Raw genomic sequence first — 23957 nt, 5'->3', positions numbered from 1 at the left:
ATCAAAATTTAACTTTTCATGTTGTTTTGTTTCAGAATTAAAACTTTCACTTTTTCATGTTTTTTGTGTCAAAATAAAAACTTCACTTTTTCATGTTTATTTGCTTCAGTATCAAAATTTTAGTTTTATTCATGTTTTTTCACATCTGAATCAAAATTTTCAAATTTACATGTTTTTTTCACTTTGAAACAAATTGCACTTTTTCATGATTTTTTTCACTTGAGAACAAAATCTGTGCCTCTTCGTGTTTTTTTGTTTCAGATCAAAGTTTTCAATTTTCATGTTTCTCGCTTAGCAACCAAATTTGTTTTTTTCTAAACTATTAAAAATTTGGATTTAAAGAGTAATATTTACCTTAATGTCATCATTTGAAAAATATGAAGAGCATTTTTTGCCTTCGTTTTTTCCTCCTCCGGGCTTCCATACAGGTTTTTTAAAGCCTCAAAAGAACCTTTGAAGAAGTGAGGACCGGATTTTATCACCTTTATAGTCTCGACAAAGAGTCAGAACACACACACAAACACACACACACACACACACACACACACACACACACTCACACACACAACACACACACACACACACCCCACACTCCTCTCATCTCTCCTCACTCACACACACCTCCTCGTCGCTCCTCTCCTCTCTCCCTCACAGAGTTGTTCAGACTTGAGGGAGGAATGGCGGCCCCTCGAAGTGTCTTCCTCTCTCTCTCTGGTTTATGTCTGCTGTTTTATTTTCCGAGTGGATCTACGAGCACAGGAAACAAAAGATCAAACCAGGAGCGATGCGGCTACAAGGTAAAACACAAACTCACCTTTTATATCAAAGTTTTTACAACATCTGAGCTGATTCAAGCTGCTGCTGCTGCGGCGCCTCAAGTCCCCAAAAAGTTCCGTTTTCGTCGATCGGGTCTGTTTATGGAGACAGTTTGCGTATTTATCAGACTTTATGAACACCTGGAGGTAAAGTGATCGAACGTTTGAAGTTCAGGTTTGTTTGGTCGCATTGTTTTTAGACTCCAGGTTGCGTCAGTCACGCTACCTTTCTTACCTGTCAGCCGGAGACTCGGCTCCTCTTGTTGGCTCCGTTTTTACGCAGCGTTACGAACCAAACTCTATTTTTAAAGGTGCTTATTTAAGCATATGTGGCTTTTTTATAAAACAGCAGACCTTGTACAATAAAATGTACATCTACTGTAAATAAGTCAGGTGTATTTTCATATTCGGCACTCTTGTTATCTACTTCTAACAACTTTTATTTACGAAAAATGTCATTTTTAAGTGGTTTACTGTCCTCCAAAAGCGAAAAGTCTGCTTAAAAGTGACAAACTTCGCCAAAATATGTTTCATATTGCTCTTTTAGGTAATAGTATTTGCAGAATTCAACAGTGACACCAAAAGGCTGATGTTCATGTCAATTATTGGCTATAAAATTAAGTATTTTGAGATAAAACATCATCAAGATGTTAAAGGATTCACCAAAAGTTGCAATCAACTCATTAAGAAAGTACAGCTGAAAAATGTCCCTGAAGTGCTTCTGTCCTTCCTCTGCCTCTCTATGGTGATGAAGAACGTCCTCCTTATTCAGTTATGTCTCTGTATCTGGAGTTTATTTGTTTACAATCAGCTGATTTGTAATCAACAAATGTGATAAACATCATCTCAGAGTTTGAGCTTTAACAAACCAGGGAATCAGAAATAGATCTTAAACTTTGTGACGATTGACTGGACTTTATGAAACACTTCCCGGTCTTTCCATCTGAGCTTTGTGGTTTTGGGGGAATCACAGGTAGTAAAAGCTGGTTTCCTGTCTTTTGTGTTGTCTGTTAAAAACATTTGATGTGGAAAGCAGGGATACACCTCCTCCTCCTCTGTGCTCCTCTCTGCTTTTGCTCTTCGTAGCTGCTTTGTTCCTAAACCACTTTTAAGTCTGCGCATTCATCTTACTTCAACGTATGTGCACATTTATGATTGTAGCTGGGAAAACATCCATCAGTTGTGGTTTTTATCAAGTTTCAGCCTGAATCAGAACTTTGTTTTGTAGACAAAGATCTTCAATCACCTCAAACGCTCACATGAAGCCACGCTTTCATTAGCTGTTGTACTTCCACATGCATCTTGTTTTCTTCCTTTAAGAGGTCACGTTTGTCCTAAACCTCAATGTCAACTTTAAAAACCTATAACCTTGGATTTGAAGTCCTTAAAAAGTCAGTGAAGGAGCGTAGCCGACATTTGTCACAGTTTAATCCCTGTTAATCCCGTTCTCCCACAGACCTGGGTCCACATCACTCACAGCTGTGATCTTTAAGCTTCTGTGAGGAATTTTGAGCTGGTTATGAAACAGATATTAATGTTTTAACTGATGACACTTTATGAGCTGCAAAAGTTAACAAGACCACCGGTGTAAAGATGGATTTGGTCAGTTATATTGTAGTGCTTGACGTCGCGGCTGCAGGTCGGGTGTGGGATGTGCTGATCAGCCCACAATAGGGCCTGAGAGGCTAGAATACTATAGCCTATCCCAATACAGTGGAAGAGAATCAAGATACTGAGATATACTTCGACATCTCTGACAAGTGGTAACCTCTGGCGTTGAAAAATAAAGCCGTTAAGGAGAGCTGCATTGTCTGCAGGTTCAAGCACATTTCCTGGACTGCCCTTGTTGTTCCGCCAAGGACTGCTTTTTTAGCGTCGAACCGTAACCCTTACCTTTACCTTAACCTTAACTGTCACAGCAACGCAAGTGTCCAAGAAATGAGGTGTCAGTATTGGGGTTCTGAGGCAGTAACATCTGAGTCTGCAGACACATAATATTGGATGTAAAAAAAAAAGGCTGCAGTCCCTCGAATCTGATGGGTTTCTATTCTAGTCAATGTGTTAACTTCCACTGGATCTGCTCCGTTGCGTTCCGGCTGCGTCTCTGATCCGGCAGGTCAGAGCCCTCCGGATCAGATACACAGGACTTCTATTTTTGCCGGATGCCGGAGCACGACGCATCAATCTCAACAGAGCAGATGGAGCGGGACAGGAAGTCAGGCACCAAAACAAAATGAAAACATCCGGTTAACTTTCAGAATAAAACACTCTGTGTTATCACCAGATCGTGTTTCACTTAACTACAACAACACACTGTCATGATGAGCGGAGCCAGGCCTGGAGTCAACAGGTCAGAGGTTTTCAGAGGACCAGAAAGACAACATGCATGAGGAGAGGAGGAGGAGAATCCTTGATTCAGTGATTACCACGGGGAAACCTCGGTCACATGACTCAAGCTCTCCGGCGGTCTTGCTCCGTGCTTCGTTCTGAAAATGCAACCGATGGGTGTTGACGGACGAGAGAGCATGGAGCTGGCCCTCAGTGGATCTGGTGGAAGTCTGATGTAATGACCCGCCTCAGCTCGACCTCTTCGTGTGTTTCTAGTTTGACCATTAGTTACATTGAGTCAGCGCTTTAGGACTCCTGCTAACTTTCGGCTGATCAGTATTTCAGCATAACTATTTGCCTTTGTCTGATAAAACTGATGAGTTCTAAAGTTCTCCCCTGCAGAGTTGTAGCAAATAAAGAACAGTGATATTAGTACCAGGATGTAAACATGCTTACTTCTTTAATATGAGCCCTGACAGGGTTTCTTCGGCTTTAGAGTCAGCCTCTAGTGGACACTGAAGGAACTGCACTTTTTTTAGCACTTCTGCATGAGCTTCACTTTTCAACACCAGAGTTATAAAAAATATAAGCTTTATAGTCGAGACATGTGAAACACAAAGTTTTAAGAAGTCGTGTTTAGATGTTTAAACGTGACAGACGTGAGGTTTTTTCGTGTTTGTAACGTGAAGAAGAAATATCTCAACTTCTGAGTGTGTATTTTAGTGTGTGTGTGTGTGAGTGCGTGCATGTATGTGTGTGCGTGCGTGCGTGCGTGCGTGCATGTGTGTGTGTGCCCCCGATCCACAGGTTTTAATTTTCCTGTGTTGATAGATGACTCCCTCCTACCTTTGATGCCTTGCCTGTGTCTGTGTCTGTGTCGGTGCGCACGTGTGCATGTGCGTGCGTGTGTGTGTGTGTGTGTGTGTGTGGTGTGTGGTGTGTGTGGTGTGTGTGGGTGTGTGTGTGTGTGTGTGTGTGTATCCTGGTTTCCTCTTTCTGGCTTTGAAGTGTTTTCTACAGGAAGCTTCACACTGTTTACTCTGCTGAAACATTCCTTCCTGCAACCCCCTCCACCCCCAACACACACACACAAACATACACACACACACCCCTCTACCCTGCCTCCCCCTGTCTTTTCAGACACACACATCAAAGGTTGCAGGATGGGGGTGTGAGGACCTGCTATTCTACAGGTGTGAGGTTATTACAGCTCTTTGAGAGTGTGTGTGGGTGTGTGGGTGTGGGTGTGTGTGGGTGTGTGTGTGTTGTGTGTGTGTGTGTGTGTGTGTGTGGTGTGTGTGTGTGTGTAGGACCTGTTAAAGCATCAGTGACTGTTGGTGATTGTTTCGGAGCTCAATGATCACTTTAAGTTTCTTCTTCTTCTTCTTCTTCTTCTTCTTCTTCTTCGTCCTCTACGCCTCTTCTAAGTGAACACAGTTGTCATTGTTTACCAGTTTCTTGTTTTGCATGTTTTGCTGCTGTGAGTAAAAGTTTTCCCAGATCTCCTCTTCCTGTATTTCCCCATTGTCCCCTCTCTCTCTTCTCCGGACCAGAACCCCCGGCAGAGTCTTTGGGGTTTAATTTTTTCCAGAAAGGTTTTTGGTTTTTTAAGTTTTACTCCAGAAAATATGAGTCTAGTTTGCCTGTAGGTCTTCACAGACCCTTAGACGCGGTTTGTGAAAAGCCAACTTTCTGCTTTTAATCCAGAGTCTGAAGAAAAAACGAGTGAGGTTCTTTCCAGCCGGACTCTTTGTTATCTGGACCACAAGACTATCTATCATTGGACAAGAAAGGCTGTTTCACCACAGATAGATTTATTAAAACATGAATGACATGACAGCTCCCGACAAGTGAAGCCTAATCTTATAGACATATACTGTAGATGACTGGCTGCAGTATATGTCTTAAGCCCCGCCTCCTCCATGTTAACAGGGTCAAACTGAACAAACTTTTCTAAAACATGTTTCTGTCGTTATTAGCTTAAATTCTGGGCCTGCGGCTGGAGGTTTCTACTTCAATCGCTCGATTTCTGGAACTGTTTGTTTGCAACTGGAACAAACAGCTGCTTGACTCGTCTGTATTTTTGTGAGTGGCGTCCAACATTTGAATGGACCTTTTTGGAAGAGGCATTTGACCTCTTAGTTGTTCAGAGTCAACCCACGACTCATTCTGGCTGACCATAGACTTTATGATTAATGGAGCTAGTATCCGTGACGTCACCCATCTGTTCCTTGAAGAGGCTGCTTTGAACCAGGCTGTCAACACGTTTATTTCTGCTGTAAAGATCGTCTTCTTTGAATGGGTGTGTATTAGGGCTGCCACAACGATTATTTTGATAATCGACTAGTCACCGATTATTTTGTGATTAGTCGACTAATCGGATCATACGTAAATTGCAGCTTATTGCACCAGCATGCAGCTGCTCTTATAAATCATTCATTTCCAGCTTGAAGTGTTTAAGGTATGTGCTAACTAAATAAAAGACAATTAAGATGATAGTTCATTCAACTTTTAATGAACTTTGCAGCTTGTAGCAGCATTTCTGACATTTTTTAATGTGATGTGAGGTGATGTGAATGTTGTCCATTGAAGAGGAACGTATTTTTTTTAGCACTGTAACGTAGCGTTATAAATATTAGCGTCATCACATTTCCTATTCAAACATGACATTACTGTTAAGTAAATAGCTCACTGTTGATGTTAATGTTAGCAGCTAACTAGCCCATTAGCTTACCGAGACGACTGTCCCTCTTTGTCAGAAATTGAATCAGCCACGACGTATCTTTTTCAGATGCTCGTGCATCGCCGTCGTACTGCCATGAAAGGCAAGTTCTTTGCATTGCACATTTTATTTTGGAAAAATGCTCCCAAACTTTCGAGCTCCTTAGCCGGCTAGCCATGGTACTGTTTGGGCATAACTTTTCCGGGGACATCACAGCTGACCCCGATTACCACTACTGCGCATGTGCGTCAAGGACAGAAAGGCAGACAAGACAGCGGAAGATACAGCGGCAGTTTCGAGAGAAAAAACAAAGCTTCAAAAAGTAAACAATGACATTGATTATTAAATAAGCCGTCGATGATTTTGATTGTCGTCGACTAAGCGACAAATCTTGGCAGCCCTAGTGTGTATGTGGTTTCCTGTGTTTCTGCAGCAAGCCTCAAGTGGACGCTGGAGGAAGTGCAGTTTTTTTAGGACTTCCGCATTGACTTTTACTCGATTTCTGGAGGGGTTTGTTTGCAACTGGAACAAACAATAGCTCGACTTGTCACACACACGTTGTAGCGCCTCTGATTTCACCAAGCTGCTCTTGTACCTTTACATCCTGCTGTCTGAGTTTCCCGTCCTTCATGCCTTGACTCTGAAGTTTGTAAACTTCTGTATTTTTGCGAGTGGCATCCGACATTTGACGTATATGTGGAAGAGGCATTTGACTTCTTCACTGCTCAGAGTCAACCCACAACTGATTCTTGCTGACATTCTTTGGCACCTTGGAGCCGGCATCCCAAAATGCAAAGTGCAATGAGTAGGCATGGCATGCAGCGGGAAAGGAGGCTATGACGTACGGATTAGTGGTGCAACGGATCATCGTTGATCCGTACGGATGCCTCTCCACAGGTCGGCACGGACGTGGTCCGCGGATCGTGATGAGAAAGTTGCGTGTTGTGTTCACGTGATGACCGCATGTTCAATCCACACTCACTCGTGAAGCGCAGCTGTTGTCATGGCAAGTGAAGGAGCAGAGGGACTTGAAAAACCTCCTGCATCTTGTAAGTCACATGTGTGGGAGCATTTTGGGTTTCCCTGTGAAATACAGTGAATGCTGAATGTGCTTGAGCCATGTTATGAAATTCTGTTGCGCACCCACTAGACCAGAGGCTGTCAATACGCAGGCCACATCCGGCCGCCTGTTACTGGCCCCTGAACTGTTATCCCTTCACTCTGTGTTTTGGTCGGGTCACCGTGTGTTTACCGGGACTTGTCTTCATGTCAGATACGCAGACAGGCTGTTACTGGGTCACTTAGAGTCCACTGCTGCGAGTGCAATTTTTAACTTCCACTTTGGTTTATGGAGCGGTTCGCATGTCAGTCCCTCCAGGAAGTTGCGATTTCGAGAAATTCAACCAATCAGCGCGATTTTTTCGCGGCCTTGCAATTTTATACAATCACCGCAACTTTCCCGCAAATTTGACCAATTACCTTAATCTCAGCCCCTGTACGTCATCGGTTTCATCATCAACTGACTTCCTTGTAACATAAACATAAGTCCTCACTTGATCGGCACTTTTCAACAGCTAAACACGCACGGAGAACGGGTGAAAAGAGGGGACAGCAGGCAGGACAAGTGATGATGACAACGTTGTTATTTATAGATACTGAAGTTATTATCTGAGGGGCTCAGTGTTGGTCTCTACCTGCAGCAGATGTGCTTTATGAACCAGCTCTCCTCACCTCCATGCATCTGTCTCATCTTCATTGAGGATTTTAACCCCCAGTGTGCGTTAGTGACAAAGACACAACCGGGGGACGTCTGTTTAATATTTGATGTTTTTGCCGCTATTACCGTAAAAAGCTCCCGTCTACAGCTTGATTTAATCCAGTTTGGTGAAACATCAGACACCTTTAGTAAGTTTTGATCAACTCCTCTTCATCAAAGATGCAGATTCATTTCAGAGTGCCGTGAACCGACTGACTGTGCCTCTGTCGCTGCAAGGTGCATTTAGGGACCGTCGTAAATGTGCAATACAGACCTTTCATGGCATTTTTCTGTGAATCAAGAGAATCAAAATACAGTCACAGTGGTCACATCAAGAATATTTTCTAAAAACAACTATAATTTATCGTATTTACTTGCCCCTGAGATTTTATTGGGGGGGAAAAAGCAAAAAAAAAATCACAACTTTCACCGCAATTTTTTCAAAAAGCTGTCGCAAATTCAGGCATTTTGGGCCGCAACAATCACAAAAAAAATCCTGTGAAATCCTGGAGGGACTGGCATATTGGCACTTTGCCAGCTGTAGGACCCTAGAATGCACGAAAACGGTGTGTTCACAGTTTGCAGCTCAAAGAAAAGTGGACGGTGAAAATCAGCAAATGAAAAAAGAATGGAGTGAAACTTTTGAAGTTCCTCTGCTCCTTCACTTGCCATGCCATGAAATGCAGTGAATGAGGCAGGACTGGGCCCACAGATGGGGTGCTTTGCACAAGCAGTACATTTTGAGTTGAATCTTGTTTTTATTTAATGGGCAAACGTTTACAAGGGTTTTTACAAAATAAATGGAGGACAAAGTTATATTTGTCTTGTCTTTTTTTTTTTTTATAGCTGATCCAAAAAATTATCCGATCCGTGACTCAAAACCGTGATCCGATCCGAACAGTGAGTGTTTTGATCCGTTGCACCCCTAGTACGGATATAAAGACGTGTGCTTCAGCCTGCTCCACTTCACTGCAGACAACTTGAGCTGAGTCGTACTTGGAGGTAGACGGCCATCTTTCTTTACCTGCTGGGTTAAAGGTGAATGAGATTTCTCTTCCTTGTCAAACTTGGTGTCTCTGTCAACCACATGACGTGCTATGCTAGTAACAGCAAGCCTTAAACCCAGATAGAGAGGTCTGGTTAACTCTCCTCTCTCTGACTCTACTCCCCTCGTCTCTTTTACCTGTTCAGCTCAGTCGGACGCTGTCTGAAGTCTCTTGATCACTTTATCAGACTCTTAGCAGCTCCCTCAGGACACACAAAGTCTTCCTCCGGTTCCCTCAGACATGACTTTGATGTGTTTGCCTACATGGACAAATAATCAGGTGTCTCCAAAAGAAAACTCCCGTCCCCCTAAAAACTGATGAAGTGATCAGCTTCTCTTTCGCTGTTTTAGAAATCATGTTCCTGTAGTCCATGATTTAGCTCTGTGAAAACTCTCTGGTTCAACACATCTGCTGAAACCATCACGTCTGTCTCAGCGGAGGACACACCAGGAAATCATCCAGCTTCCTCCTCTCTCTCTCTCTCTCTCTCTCTCTCTCTCTCTCTCTCTCTCTCTCTCTCTCTCTCTCTCTCTTGTCCAGCTCTGGGTTCCTCATCCCTCTTTCTTCTCTTTTTTCTCTGTACCCTTTCCATCATCGTAAAAAAGGCAGGTTTCCATTCCTCACGTATCCCATCATCCTCCTCCGCAGCTTCGGTGTGCTTTTGGCATCAGCGGGCCTCAGAGGGCGTCATGGCTGGATGGGAGTCGATGTGAAACACGTGTGTTTCCTGGTTTTCTGGCGAGTGAATCAGGCAGAAGGTGAAGAATCAACGCTGAACCTTCACCTCTTACATGTCAAAGAAATATTTACTCATCATCGTCTTCCAAGGAAAATATCCCCAAAAACAGCCTGGACATGGTTTTAGGCTCTCGGTTTGAGCTTTTCGATGCTGTCACCAAGGTTAGGAAACAGAGTTCAGGTCAGAGTTTGGGATTATTTTGGTGATGAGGTACACAAATTTTAGGTTTTGATCAGAAATTGCATGTTAAGAGTTGACGGAGCCAACTTTATGTTATGTATGTCAAGTTTTCGCTGTGAAACTGTTTTAGCCAGAAATCACCAAATTTGCATGAGAGGTTGGAGCATTTATTTAGTAAACACTGTAAGGCTCTTGGAAGTGTAGTAAAGACTGAGGCCCGAACTTTGTGTGTGTAGATGTGTGTGTTTGTGTGTGTAGATGAGGGTTGTGATCAGGCACGTGCCTCAGGCTACAAAACTCTGTCTTGTTCCTCATAATGTCTTCCTGTCTCACACACACACACAAACACACAAACACACAGCTCCAAACGTTAACATATGTGAGGACACGGCTGCGCTGGCTTTTCTGCGGGGTCAGGGGGATTAACCAGCCGCTACAACGCCAACGATTCATGAGGTCCAACCGATCGGTCGTAACTTAAACCTCTGGTCGGTCCTTGGGTTAGGTTAGGTTTTGTTGTGTTGCTGCAGGTCAATAAAAGTGGATCCAGACTCAGTTTCTCTCAGATTAAAACTCCAAACTGGTTAAAGCCAGGTACATACATATATACTCAGCTGTATTAAAGCTGGGGTTGGTAGTCAGATTTAGATACACTTTTTGTTATACTGGTTAAAATGATATTTATGTCTCGATGGCAATCAATACATAATAGCTACGTTTACATGAGACTTTTAATTCCTCTTTAATTCAGAATAAAAATTAAATCCTCTTTAAAAAGATTAAAAATGACCATGTAAACACCTAATTCCGAATGAAAATGACCTTTCCGAATTAAACTTTAATCCGGAGTAAGTGTCTGGTTTATTCTGATTTTAAATCCGAATTGAATAATTCCTCGATCATGTATATGTTCATTATGCTTTAAATTAATTCCGGTGGTTCTGCGCATGCTCATTCCCTTGTCCTGTCGCAGTGACGCACATATTCCGCGCTGGCGGGTGGGCAAATATTCCAGGATGGCCATCCGAAGCAAGCGTTGGACTCGAGCCAAGACTATTTATTTATTATTCCTTGCTTCGCACTTTCATCCACTGCTGCCTGGCCTTGCAAGCAGGATGTGGCAGTGGGCTGAGGTAGAGCAGCCGTTGAACTAACCGTTGGCTTTTATTCGCCAAAGTACGGTCTTCTGCCTCCCTTCTCCGGTCCTCTATCTCTCTTCTCCTCCTCAGCTGACGACAGTGAAGCAGTATGTTTGTGTCGAGCTGCTTATTCAAAACTATGATCAAAATCAAAACGAAAATTGTACTTATTGTGTGGTCTTCCATGTTGAAACCGAAAATAAAAGAAGCAGGAACTGGAGTCTGTTTTCTTCCGGTAAACGTAAATACTTCACGCCCACCCCTGTCCAATCAGAACCCTTCCCAACCCCCAGATCTTAGGACGAATTGAATAAAGACGATTAAATGTGTTTTCCATGTAAACCTCAATTCGAATGACTATTTCCATGTAAATGCGAAGGAGAATACTTCAATTCCAAATGATTTAATTCAGAATTATTCATTCCAAATTAAAAAACATCATGTGACCGTGGCCAATGTGTTCTTAAAAAAGAGGTAATAAGGCCGCTATCTACAGCCGGAGTAAACCTGGGAAAAAACAACCAATCCCTGCCTTTGGGAGCCAAATTATGAAACCAATCAAATCCCGTCCTGCCATTCTGCCCGCCTCCTGCGCGTACATTTCATGTTTGTTTGTGTTTTTAACTTTCACTGTGATAATGTTTTGGTGTTTTCTTACCGCTGAGTGAGACATGAGTTGACGTAGTGCGAAACACAAACAATGTGCTGAGGACCAGTTTTGAATCAGTCACCACCATATGGTCGCGAATCAGCGGCGCTGGTGCATGTGAGCGGGGGCGTTGTTTGTGAGGTGAGGGGGAGGGGTTAGACGGAGTCCTGAGGAAATGCTACATTCACATTCATGCTACTTTTCCGTTGCCATAGCTTTAAGATTACGTGTTTTGCATGATCGAGGCACATCTGTAATTTCAGATGCAGGGAAAGAAAGACCTGGCATATGTGAAAGCAAACGGCCAGATTTGGGACTCTTTCCTGCCAGACTTCTTGTGAAACTCGGAAGAAGAAGTCAGGAGGGACATGACGTCTGTGTCATGTGACTGGTGAAATCTTTGTGCATGTGTTGAAGCTGCTTTAAACTTGTTACTGCTCATATTTTCTTTTGCATCATTTGTTTTTGCCGTAAAAATGTCCACAAACACATTGCACTGATGTAAAGGCATCAAACTGTTCTTACATCATGTGCTGCCTCCTGAGACCCCCTGCTGTCCGGCAGGGAAGACTCCCCGCTGAGAGGGAATGTGTGACAGGACGACTTTAGAGAACTTCAGGGGCCGGCTGTCCTGACAGTGTCTAGATATTTAATGAGTCTATGTGAGAGTTTCTTTCCTCCATAGCTTTGTTTTTCCTCCTCGTGTGTGTCTCTCAGGTGACCACATATTAGAAACTCTGAATCTCTTCACATCTGATCTCATGGCTGATGTTCTGCCAGACTAAAAAAATGAATGAAATTACGTCTGACCTCGGCTCTGCAGGAGAAAAAGTGCAGAAAGAGAAGAAGCTGGAAACAAAAGTGAGGTGCAACAATACAAACTCTGAGAAAAACTCAGTGTGTGTGTGTTCGGGAGCAGCCAACCAGAGATTTCCCACCACAGGAACAAAACCTGCAGCTTCCTCCTCCTGCATGACTGCTCCTCAATGACCCCCCACCCCTCTTCTTCATCACAGCTCCTCCTCGGCCGGGAGAAGCTGTTCCCCTCCCGCTGTGACAGTTTGTCCTTCAAAAGACTTGTTCTCGTCACGGAGAGAGGACACGGATGAACTCTGACTCTCTTTAAAGGGACACAAACCAACAGCGGTCACCACCAACGGCTTACACGCGCAGAGATGTCTGTGTGAAAGGTAACAGAGGACGGGGTCATGTGACCTGCGCCTGCAGTCACCAGCTGAGCCACTGATCATAACAAATATACAGATATCTGCACGGAGCTGCAAAACACGGATCAGACTCGAGACTTACAGGAGAGTAAGAATCAAAAGAGTCTACTGTCTTTCTGTTTCTAGAAGTGTATTCCATTCTAGTTCCTAAAACTTGAGAATGGATACCTGACTTTGAGAAATACAACAACAAATCATATATACTTAAAAAGTTGAATGTCTGCACTCAAACTAGACGCACAGCATGGATTGTTTAGAGCGATATTGATGGGTTAATAAGTGTCGTTTCTGCACAGCTGAGTGTAAAAGAGGCTGAGATTTAGTGACCAAGGATGCATATATTTAATATTATATTATGTCCTTACTGAAATCCTAACCTTAAACTTAAGTCCATCTGTCCGTGGTCAGACTTCTGTCCCTGGCGTTGTGGATCAGACTGAGTGTGTGTAGAGATCACATCATACCGGGCAGGTGGGGATTCAGAATCTCTACCTGGAGAAAGGTGGATCATCACTCTGCTCAGCTCTCAAATCTGCACTTCCTGTTTTTGATGCTAATGCTAGCTGCGGCTATGTTGCTTTGTTGCAAAGAGACTTTTAAGGTGAAAATATAACAAGATATAGTGAATAAAAACAATAATAATAATAATTTAAGTAAAATAATAAAATAAAATAAAAATAAAAAATAGTAAAAATAAAATAATTAAATACATCAATAAAGTAAAATAAGAAAATAAAAATAAAATAAAATAAAAAATAATAAAACAAAATTAATAAAATAAATGAAGTAATAAAGTAAATATGAAAATATGATAAAAAATACAATAAAAATAAAAAATAAATAAAATAAAAAACTTGAGAACCCCATTTCCTCTTGGATCACATGCAGCTCGTGTTCTCGTCTGAAACAGTGAAAACATCCACACCAGTGACGCCATTTGTCCTCTCTTGTCAGCTTTTTGCATCATCGCTTGTTCTTCATCTCTGCATCAATTTGCAGATTCCCATAAGCAACTTTCTTCATTGTTTTCATCAGATTAAATTAATTATCATATACATAAATAATGATTAAATATCCCCATTATCGGACGATAACTTTGGACAAATATAAATCCTGCATCTCTAGTTTGGTGCTGTTTTTTGTGCGATGACTGCAGCTCCTTGTTTAAAGCATCTATGTGTGAAAACTACAGTAAAAAGTTGAGCTCAAAGGAAACAATTTGAGGTGTGAGAGATTCAAGATTCAAGATTCAAGAAAGGTGCTGATGAATCAAATACTAAAGCTTAATTCAGTATTGATAAATATGTTTGGATGAAATTTCAGCCTGTACCACAAACAAACCTGATACCAGATCTTATCTGGTTCTGGTTCCGAAAACTCCTGGCTGCTTCGACTCTGACTCGCGCTCCGCATGTTGATTAGAGGTCACTGTGAGTTCGTCCCGTGTTCTCCGTCTGTCCCACATCTGGATCTGCTCGCTCAGCTCGCCCCCCCAAACATGGAGCGGAGAAGTCTGCTCCGTGAACCCTGAGAGCTTTAATTGAAGCAGTTCCTGTTTAATCAGATCGCTCCTTCTCCTCTTCCTCACTTCCTTTCCTTTCTGCAGGCTTGATGATTACGTCTCCCATCGTCCTCCACGCGTTTGAATCCGAGCATAGCAGCCTCCTTTTATTGCTCCTTGTATCCTTTCCTCTCTCCCTTGTTCCTTCCCTGCAGCGCTGTGATGAATTGCTGTTGATGTTCAGCAAACCGAGGCTGCAATTAGCTGTCTGATTACCACAGCAGCCGAGTCTGAGTGTGTGTGTGTGTGTGTGTGTCTGTGTGTGTGTGTGTGTGTGTGTGTGTGTGTCTGTGTGGTCTGTGTGTCTGTGTGTCTGTGTGTCTGTGTGTCTGTGTGGTCTGTGTGTCTGTTTTGGGGATTCCCGTGGGAAAGTCAGCTCTCTTTTTGGTTTAAGTTTTTGTGTTTACACATAGTTAAATCTCTTGACTCTGTCTTAGTTTTGAGAAGTCCTGAATCGTGACTTCTCTAGAGTTCTTCTGTTCCTTTTGTCGCTAATAATGAACCTCTCCTCCTTTTATCTCTTTCCTTTTTCTCGTCTTCTCTGTAGTTGTTTTACTGATGTGACTCAGTCTGTCAGCCCTCAGGGTGTGTGTGTGTGTGTGGTGTGTGTGTGTGTGGTGTGTGTGTGTGTGTTGGTGTGTGTGTGTGTGTGTGTGTGTGTGTGTGTGTGTGTGTGTGTGTGTGTGTGTGTGTGTGTGTGTGTGTGTGTGTGTGTGTGTGTGTAAGTGGAGGGGATAATGATTATTACTAGTGAGGAACACCTGGCAGCAGGAAGGAAGAAAAGTGTCTCCTCTGTCTGTCTCTTTGAAAAACGATCGGTTGTAAAGAACGAGGGTTTGGCTCGTGGCGATATGCCGGGTCTCTGCTCGAGTACAGAGAGAGATAAAGTTCTCTAACACTGAACGACACAAATGTGGGAGTAAAAAGAGCAGATACTTAATGAGTCAGTAAAGATTTAGCGGAGTGTTTTTCATAAGGCAGAGTTATTAAGACAGTGACCAATGTGCTGCATAGTATGGGAGGTCGAACCTTCAGTTATCAGGCCCCTCTCCTTTGGAATCATCTACCAGTCAGGATACAGGAGTCAGACACCCTCTCTACTTTTAAGAGTAGGCTTTAAACTTTCCTTTTTGATAAAGCTTATAGTTAGAGCTGGATCAGGCTTGGACCAGCTCTTAGTTATGCTGCTATAGGCTTAGACTGACACACTGGGATCCTGTCTTTCTCTCTTTCCCCTCTCTCTGCCTGTCTCTTACTTTAACTCTTCCTGTCCCATTAAAGTTACTAACCATAGACCTTTCTGGAGTCCCTGAGCTCCCTTGTCTCATGTGGATCTCTGCTGTACATTCCTCTTTTTTTTTGGTCTATCAAAACTATTTTTTTTTTTTCTTTCTTTCATTCCTTTGATTTTTTAAATTTCTTTCTTCTTTTCTTCTTTCTTTCATTCCCTCTTTCTTTCTACAAGTCAGAAAAAGTATTTCCATGTTTCTTCATCCTTTGTTTCTCCTTTTCTTATCCCGTCCTTTCCTTCTGTCATTCCTTCACCTTTCTTCTGGTCTCCCTCACTTCTCTCCTTTCTTAGACCTTTCTGGAGTCCCTGAGCTCCCTTGTCTCGTAGATTCCTCTGGATCTCTGCTGCTGTGGATGTGCCAGACTCCAGCTGCTACAACTACTACCATCCGTCTCATCACTATCATCTCTCTCTCTCTTCATCTCCTCTATCCCTCTCTCCAACACGGTCTCAGCAGATGTGTGTCTTACATGAGTCTGGTCCTGCTGGAGGTTTCTGCCTGTTAAAGGAAGTTTGTCCTTGCCACTGTAACTTGCTAAATGCTGCAAAGTGCTCTGCTCATGGTGGATTAAGATGAGATCAGACTGAGTCCTGTCTGTAAGGTGGGACTGGATCTTATCCTGTCTTGATGTTGGGTCTTTGTTAATAATAGAACATAGAGTGCGGTCTAGACCTGCTTTGTTTGGAAAGAGTCTGGGGATAACGTTTGTTGCGATTTGGTGCTCTATAAATAAAGATTGATTGATGCATTTTGCATTTCTCAAAATGTTTCAGTTCCTGGAGTTTAGATGTTGTCTGCAAGCGCCATGAAGTTTGATGTGCCTTGAACGCGTCTCTCTTCAAAGTGTTTACTCTTCCAGAAACATGCAGACTTTCTTTAACTCTCAAACATCCTGCAGGAAAAGTCTCAGCGGAACAAACTCTCCTCTTCAGGTTGGGGGGTTTGTGACCAATCAGGAAGTCTGCTTCTCTGAGCGAAAACCTTCCCTTGATTTTAATTAGCCTCCTATTTCATGCTGCCAGCAGGACATGTGTGCACACAGCAGCCCGTAAACCCCTAAAGGTCAAAGGTCAGCAGTGGAGGCAAAGTATGTGGAAATATATAGTTACAAAGAAAGGATGGGATCAAACTCTAAGACGGTTTTCTGCAAACAGTTTCTCTGAACTTCAAAAGGATGCTCGGGGTTTAAGGCTCCTTGTTTGTGAGTGTTTTAAGGTCCGGGGAATGTGTTCTGGCAATGAGGGTCTTCACAAGTCCGTAATTACAAACGTCTGTGAGCGCGTATGTAAGTGTGTGTGCGTGTGTGTAGGTTGTTAGGGTACAGTCACTTCTAATAAGCACGGCACACTTTCTTTAACACACACGTACATACGCGCACACACAGTAGGAGGTCTGTCTGATTAGTTTCAGGTGTGTTTGAGTGTTTGTTGTAGTGTGCGACCAAAGCCTGACACCTCTGTAACAAGCCTGGAGGGTGTGTGTATGTGCGTGTGCGTGTGCGTGTGCGTGTGCGTGTGCGTGTGTGTGTGTGTGTGTGACAACAGGGTCAAACCTGTAAAACCACTCTCACATAAGAGTCCACGTCTTTGTGTCGGACTTGGAGAAAGGGATTGTGGGTAACAGAAGCTCAAAGAAGGTGTGCGGTCACACCTCAGATCGTCTCTCCGTCTCGTGTTTCTTCCTCTTCTTCAGGGTGGAGCTCAAAGGATCTCCTTTACCTCCTCCAGCTTCTTTTCTCTGCAGAAAAACTCGACCCAGTTGATTTTTCTGGCAGGTTTCCGTTGCTGACGTTGCTCAGTGGAACCTGGCAGGTGTTTGATTACAGAGGAAGTTACTGTAGCAACAGAATCAAAGCTCCAGGTTCACATGGAGAGGAGCACACAGTGAGCTCACCATGAAGGCCGAGAACATCACATACAGTTCAAACTCTTTGAATCTGGAGTCTTTATCGGAACATTTAGTGTTTTATGAACTAATAAAAGCAAAGGGAACACATTTTTAATCCCTGAAGCATTTTAATGGCTCTTATTTCTCCTCCCAAACTCTTGTGGTTGAACGCAATCATCTAATGCCACCATCTTCCATCAGCTGTCGTTAGATTATCTGTTGCTTTGATTGATTCGATATAGTTTGTACGTTTGTGTTGATACGTCAAAAGCTCAGCTAAAATACATGGAAAAGGGGTCAGTTAAATTCGTTTTATCGTCTTCCTACTCCTTTAAAAATTAAAATGTTTCAGTGTTTGCTGAAGGAATTGGGGTTGAATTGGGTTGATTTTAGTTATTTTTTTATTTCTTTTTTTTTAAACTTTTTTTTCTGTTTTACTTTTATATGTTCGAAATAAAAACATCAAATAAAATAAAAATAAAATAAAAATAATACATATATTATTTTGTTGAAAGTGTTTTTTATCCGTGAGATATTTTTGAGAGAACCTCCAGATTTAATATCAAACACTTGTTATAAATGCTTCTTCTTTTTTTTTTTTTTCTTTTTTTTTTTGTTTACAGTTTTTCATTTTACAAACAGGACATTAACTCCCTTTTTTCACCAAACAACTAATTTTACACACTCACCTTGTCTTACAGATAAAATTGGAAAAAACAAAAATATGCAAATAATTATAGAGATAAAATAAATAACAATAATTATAATAAAATAAAGGCAGTAGCAATAATAACTTGAATTATAAAGAAAATAAACCTACATATTTATACAAGCAATTGCATACATGATATATTGTAAACAACAAATATATAAATAAATACACAAATAAATGAATCATTCTCCTTTACTTACATAGGCATGTCAATAAAACATGAATATTTACATTACCAAAAAAAGAGAAGAGATTTACGATGGATTTGGATTATATCTCAATTTTCTTGTTCCAGCATGGAAATATCCACGTCATACTTTGCAGCTAGATCATAGCATCATCATTAATATCTGTGTTGTTGCAAAGTTTTCCAAAAGTTTAAAAATATTTTCATGTTTCAAACATTTCCTTATCTTCTTTAACAAATACGTGTCTGTTGTGATCAGAATACACTGTGTAATGGAGCCAAGGGGAGAAAAAATACACTTTTATATGAGGGTTACAAACAAATTCAAATGAATCCATAAAAAAATAATGGATTTATCGCCAAGCCCTACACGTAACAGACTTCATGGACTCAGCATCACTAAGAGTTTTGTAAGAAGCCTTTTTTAATCTCTCTCTCCCTCTCTCTCTCTCTCTCTCTCTCTCTCTCTCTCTCTCTCTCTCTCTCTCTCTCTCTCTCTCTCTCTCTCTCTCTCTTTCTCTCTCTCTCTCTCTCTCTCTCTCTCTCTCTCTCTCTCTCTCTCTCAGGTGCTGTCAGGTGCAGATGGAGGTCGCAGGTTGGCCGTCACACTCAGAGCTGACAGTGAGTTTGTCTTTTTTTCCTAAACCTCTTTAAAGACTGTGATTTGTCCTCAGGTTCCAGGTGTTTGAGATTGTTTTCCTATCACTAATGGACAGGTGCAGCCCAATACTTAAACAAATGAAACAAAAACAGAACTTTTATTTTCGACATTTAGGTTTCTGAAAAAGAAGGAGCTGCAAGTTTTGTTGTTTTTTGTTTAGTCGGTCCTCTTCTCAAAGTTGAAAAAAATAAACTATTTTATCTCGCACCAAAATATTTTTTCCGTCACGGAGCAGGAAAATCTGAAGCCCCTGTTACCCCCCTTCATCCGCCTCCTCCTCCTTCTTCATCTTTTGTTCTTTTCCCCTAAAAGTCAAGTTCCTGAGCCGTAGCCGATCCCTCCCTCCCGCCTTTGTCCGTGACCATGAGCGAGAAGCACATTCACACAGTGCTCCTTGTGAGTGTGAGTGTGAGTGTGAGTGAGTGTGAGTGTGTGAGAGAGTGTGTGAGTGTGTGTGTGTGTGTGTGTGTGTGTGTGTGTGTGTGTGTGTGTGTGTGTGTGTGTGTGTCTTTAAGCACATCTCCACTCCACAGTGAAAATAAAAAAAATAATTAGTGATGTTCTTTGTTTTTTTTGCCATGTTTGCAACTAAAATAATTATCACAGTTCTTTTTCACGTCATGTCCACACTTTTGTTTTTTTGTAGTTTAAAGACAAAGGTAACGTGTGTTTTCAAACCGTTTGACTGTCCCTTTATCGCCAACATGTTTCGCTGTCAGCGGGCCATGCTCTCTTGTTCCAAAAAAACCTGTACGGTCTTTTTTAATCTGATCTAAATTCACATTATGTCACCTCTTATGTGGAGGTCAGAGCTCAGCAGGGGGTCATGTGACTGATGTGTGTGTGTGTGTGTGTGTGTGTGTGTGTGTGTGTGTGTGTGTGTGTGTGTGTGTGTGTGTGTGTGTGTGTGTGTGTGTGTGTGTGTGTGTGGTGTGGTGTGTGTGTGTGTGTGTGTGGGTGTGGGTGTGGGTGTGGGTGTGTGTGTGTGTGTGTGTATGTGGGGGGGGGGGGGGGGGGGGGGGGGGGGGGGGGGGGGGGGGGGGGGGATTGGACACACCTCACTGCCTTTCCTCAGCTTTCACAGGACGGCGGATGGAGGAGAGTCAGAAGCTTCCTCTTCCTCTCACTATATTGTCGCACAGAGCGACCTTTGACCTCTGTTACACCTCTGAAGCTGATTTGATCAGCAAACCCTGACATTAAAGTCTGATCATCTACTACGTTTATTTTACAATCAACAAATCTTCTCAAATCACAAAAACCTAGACCTGGTTGATCCGCGACTTGCTTAGAGTCAGAATCAAGTTTATTGATGGGGAGGTTACGCACACGAATAACACGTCTTTGTGTTTTTGTGCAAAAACAATAAACACGTCACTTTAAAAAGCTACTAAACAGCACCTGTCCAAGTTCCTTATCGTACTGTCAAATTACTTTAAATAGAAAAAGATAAAACAATATAATAATAGTGTTCACAATAACTGTGATGGAAGAGCTTTAAAGGCATGTGCAAGATAATAACAGAAATCTTACAATCTAGACTCATCATATCACATTGCATTTTATTGCAGCGCAATGCAACAAAACGCATTGCATCACACCTCATCGCAACAAATAACATTGCAACACAACACAACAAAGGACATCAAATTACATCATACCGCATTGCATCAAACCGCATCACATCCGTCGCAACTCAACACAACAAAACAAATCATATCACATCGCACCGCATCACATCGCATAACATCGCATTGCATCACATCGCATCACATTGCACCGCATCACATCGCACCACATCACATCGCATCACATCACATTGCATTGCATCGCAACGCAACGCATCGCATCTCAATGCATCGCAACACATCGCATGGCACCACATCACATCGCATCACATCGCATCACATCGCAATGCAACGAAAAGCAACGTAAAACAGCGCATCGCAACGCATCACATCGCATCACATCACATCGCATCATATCGCATCCCATCGCACCACATCACATCACATCGCATCACATCGCATCACATCGCATCACATCACATCGCAATGCAACGCATCGCAAAGCATTGTAACGCAACGCAACGCAATGCAACGCAATGCAACGCATCACATCATAACGCATCGCATCACATCCCATCGCATCGCACAACATCACATCGCATCACATCGCAACGCAACGCATCGCTTCCCATCACATTGCATCGGACTGCAACTCATCGCATCGCAACGCATCGCAACGCAACACATCGCAACGCATCGCAACGCATCGCAACGCAACACATCGCAACGCATCGCAACGCATCGCATCACAACGCATCGCATTGCATCACATCGCATCACATTGCACCGCATCACATTGCACCACATCGCATCACATCACATTGCATCGCAACGCATCGCATTTCAATGCATCACAACACATAGCATGGCACCACATCACATTGCAATGCAACGAAAAGCAACGAAAAACAGCGCATCGCAACGCATCACATCGCATCACATCTCATCCCATAGCATCGCACCACATCACATCGCATCACATCGCATCACATCGCAATGCAATGCAACGCATCGCAACGCATCGCAAAGCATTGTATCGCATCGCAACGCATCGCGATGCAATGCAACGTATCGTAACGCATCACATCACATGGCATCGCATTGCAACGCATCGCATCACATGGCATCGCATTGCAACGCAACGCATCTCAATGCATCGCAACACATCACATCGCAATGCAACGCATTGCAAAGCATCGCAAAGCATCGCAACGCAATGCATCGCAACGCAACGCAACGCAACACCGCAACGCATTGCATCGTAACGCAACGCATTGCATCGTAACGCAACGCATCACATCACATTGCATTGCATGGCAACGCATCGCATCTCAATGCATCATATCGCAATGCAACGAAAAGCAACGCATCGCAAAGCATCGTAACGCATCTCAACGCAACGCATTGCATCATAACGCAACGCATCACATCACATTGCATCGCATTGCAAAGCATTGCATCTCAATGCAACGCATCCCATCCCATCGCAATTCAACCAAAAGCAACGCATCACATCACATCGTATCACATTGCATCACATCTCATCCCATTGTATCGCACGACATCACATCGCATCACATCGCAATGCGACGCATCGCAAAGCATCGTAACGCATCGTAACGCATCGCAACGCAATGCAATGCAAAGCATTGTAACGCAACACAATGCAACGCAATGCAACGCATCAAATCATAACGCATCACATCATAACGCATCACATCATAACGCATCACATCATAACACATCACATCGCATCACATCGCATCACATCACAATGCAACGCATGGCAACGCATGGCAACGCATGGCAACGCATGGCAACGCATCGCAATGCATCGCAACGCAATGCAATGCATCGCAACGCATCGGGACGCAACGCAACGCATCGCAACGCATCGCACCGCAACGCACCGCAATGCATCGCACCGCAATGCATCGCACCGCAATGCATCGCACCGCAATGCATCGCACCGCACTGCAACGCATCGCACTATATTGCACCACATCACAACCCAATTCCACACAGCGCAACTTATTGCACAGCAACACGTAGCCGCACAGAGGAAGAGGAAATGATGAAGGGGTGTTGGTTAGTGACTACCTCAGTCTTCTCCAGGAGGAGGAGGAGGAGGAAGAGGAATTGAAAGGGTCTATAGATGAAGGTTTTTATTCTTTGTCATCCCTGAGCATCTCCCCCGGCCTTCCTTCATCCTCCTCTTTCTCATTTCTTTGTTTTTAAAGAAAATCTAAACACAAAGAGGAGGAAGAGGATGCTCAATCTACGATCTCCCTTTCATCTTTATATCCTATAGAAAAGCTTTAGGATGGAATAAGAGGAAGATGAGCATCCAGCTGTGACCTTCCTCTTTAGCCCTGAACATGACCCCGCTTTGAGACAGAGAGAGGAAGAGGAGCAGTGACTCGTGTCGTATCCAAGTCCTTTTTAAGCTGCTCTCCTTTGCCCCTGTCCTCTTCCTCCTCCTCCTCTTCCTCTCCCCAATCCTCAGGAAAGAGGAGCAGTGAGTCGTGTCTGAGCTCACGCCCACTTTTCTTTCTGCATCTTATGTCCAGCTTTTCTCCTGCGATCCTCTCAATTCATGGCTGGCTGCTTCCTCCTCCTCCTCCTCCTCCTCCTCCTCCTCCTCTTCCTCCTCCTCTGCCCTCCATCCTTCGCGAGATAAAATAAGAACCAGGAGGAAGAAGGGAATAAGAATCTTTTTATTAGACCCACATTTGATCATTTGTCACTTTTAACTATGTGATAAAGTTGCTCTTGTGGGGTCTTCCCGATCGTCTGTGGGATGAGCTCGACAACCGAGTCTGATCCTTAGAGGTTCCACCACAACTTCAGGTCTTCTTCAGGACTCCTTCTTCAGGTCTAGAGGAGTCCACAGTCTCTTTAACATTGCACACCTCTCCTTTGGAATCATCTACCAGTCAGGATACAGGAGGCAGACACCCTCTCTACTTTTAAGAGTAGGCTTCAAACTTTCCTTTTTGATAAAGCTTATAGTTAGAGCTGGATCAGGCTTGGACTAGCTCTTAGTTATGCTGCTATTCCTTTTTATTCTTTATTTATTTATTTCTTCTTTCTTTCATTCCCTCTTTCTTTCTTGCTTTCTTTCCTTTTTCCTTACTTTCTGTCCTTCTTTCTTTTCTTTCTTGCTTTCTCTCTTTTATTCTTTCCCTTTTCTTTTCATTCCCTTTCCCTTTCATTCCATTCCTCTTTCTTTCTTTCTTTCTTTCTTTTATTCCTTCTTTCTTTCTTTTTCCCTTTTTCCTTACTTTCTGTCCTTTCATTTCTTTCTTCTTTATTTTTCTCCTTCTTTCTTTCCTCTTTCTTATTTCTTTCATTCCCTCTTTCTTTTTTTCTTACTTTATGTCCTTCTTTCTGTCCTTCTTTCTTGGTTTCTTTACTTCTTTCTCTTTTTTCTTTTTTTTTTCCTTCTTTCTCTCTTTCATTTTTTCCCTTTTCCTTTCATTCCATTCT

At 42.8% G+C, this 23957-nt stretch overlaps 1 protein-coding gene across 1 annotated transcript in view; it reads left to right on the top strand.

The window, feature by feature from the left end:
• The first annotated feature begins 362 nt into the window (after positions 1-362).
• Positions 363-23957, top strand: part of il17rd (interleukin 17 receptor D) — a 35895-nt gene continuing 12300 nt past the window's right edge. The window contains exons 1-3 of the mRNA XM_034683485.1: positions 363-461; positions 655-797; positions 18806-18860. Coding sequence (XP_034539376.1) covers positions 678-797; positions 18806-18860 — 175 coding nt within the window. The 5' untranslated portion in view covers positions 363-461; positions 655-677. The remainder of the gene's footprint in view (positions 462-654; positions 798-18805; positions 18861-23957) is intronic.

This window comes from Notolabrus celidotus, chromosome 1 (assembly GCF_009762535.1).
Source record: "Notolabrus celidotus isolate fNotCel1 chromosome 1, fNotCel1.pri, whole genome shotgun sequence".
NCBI lineage: Eukaryota > Metazoa > Chordata > Actinopteri > Labriformes > Labridae > Notolabrus > Notolabrus celidotus.
This window is presented reverse-complemented; position numbering and strand designations above follow the sequence as displayed.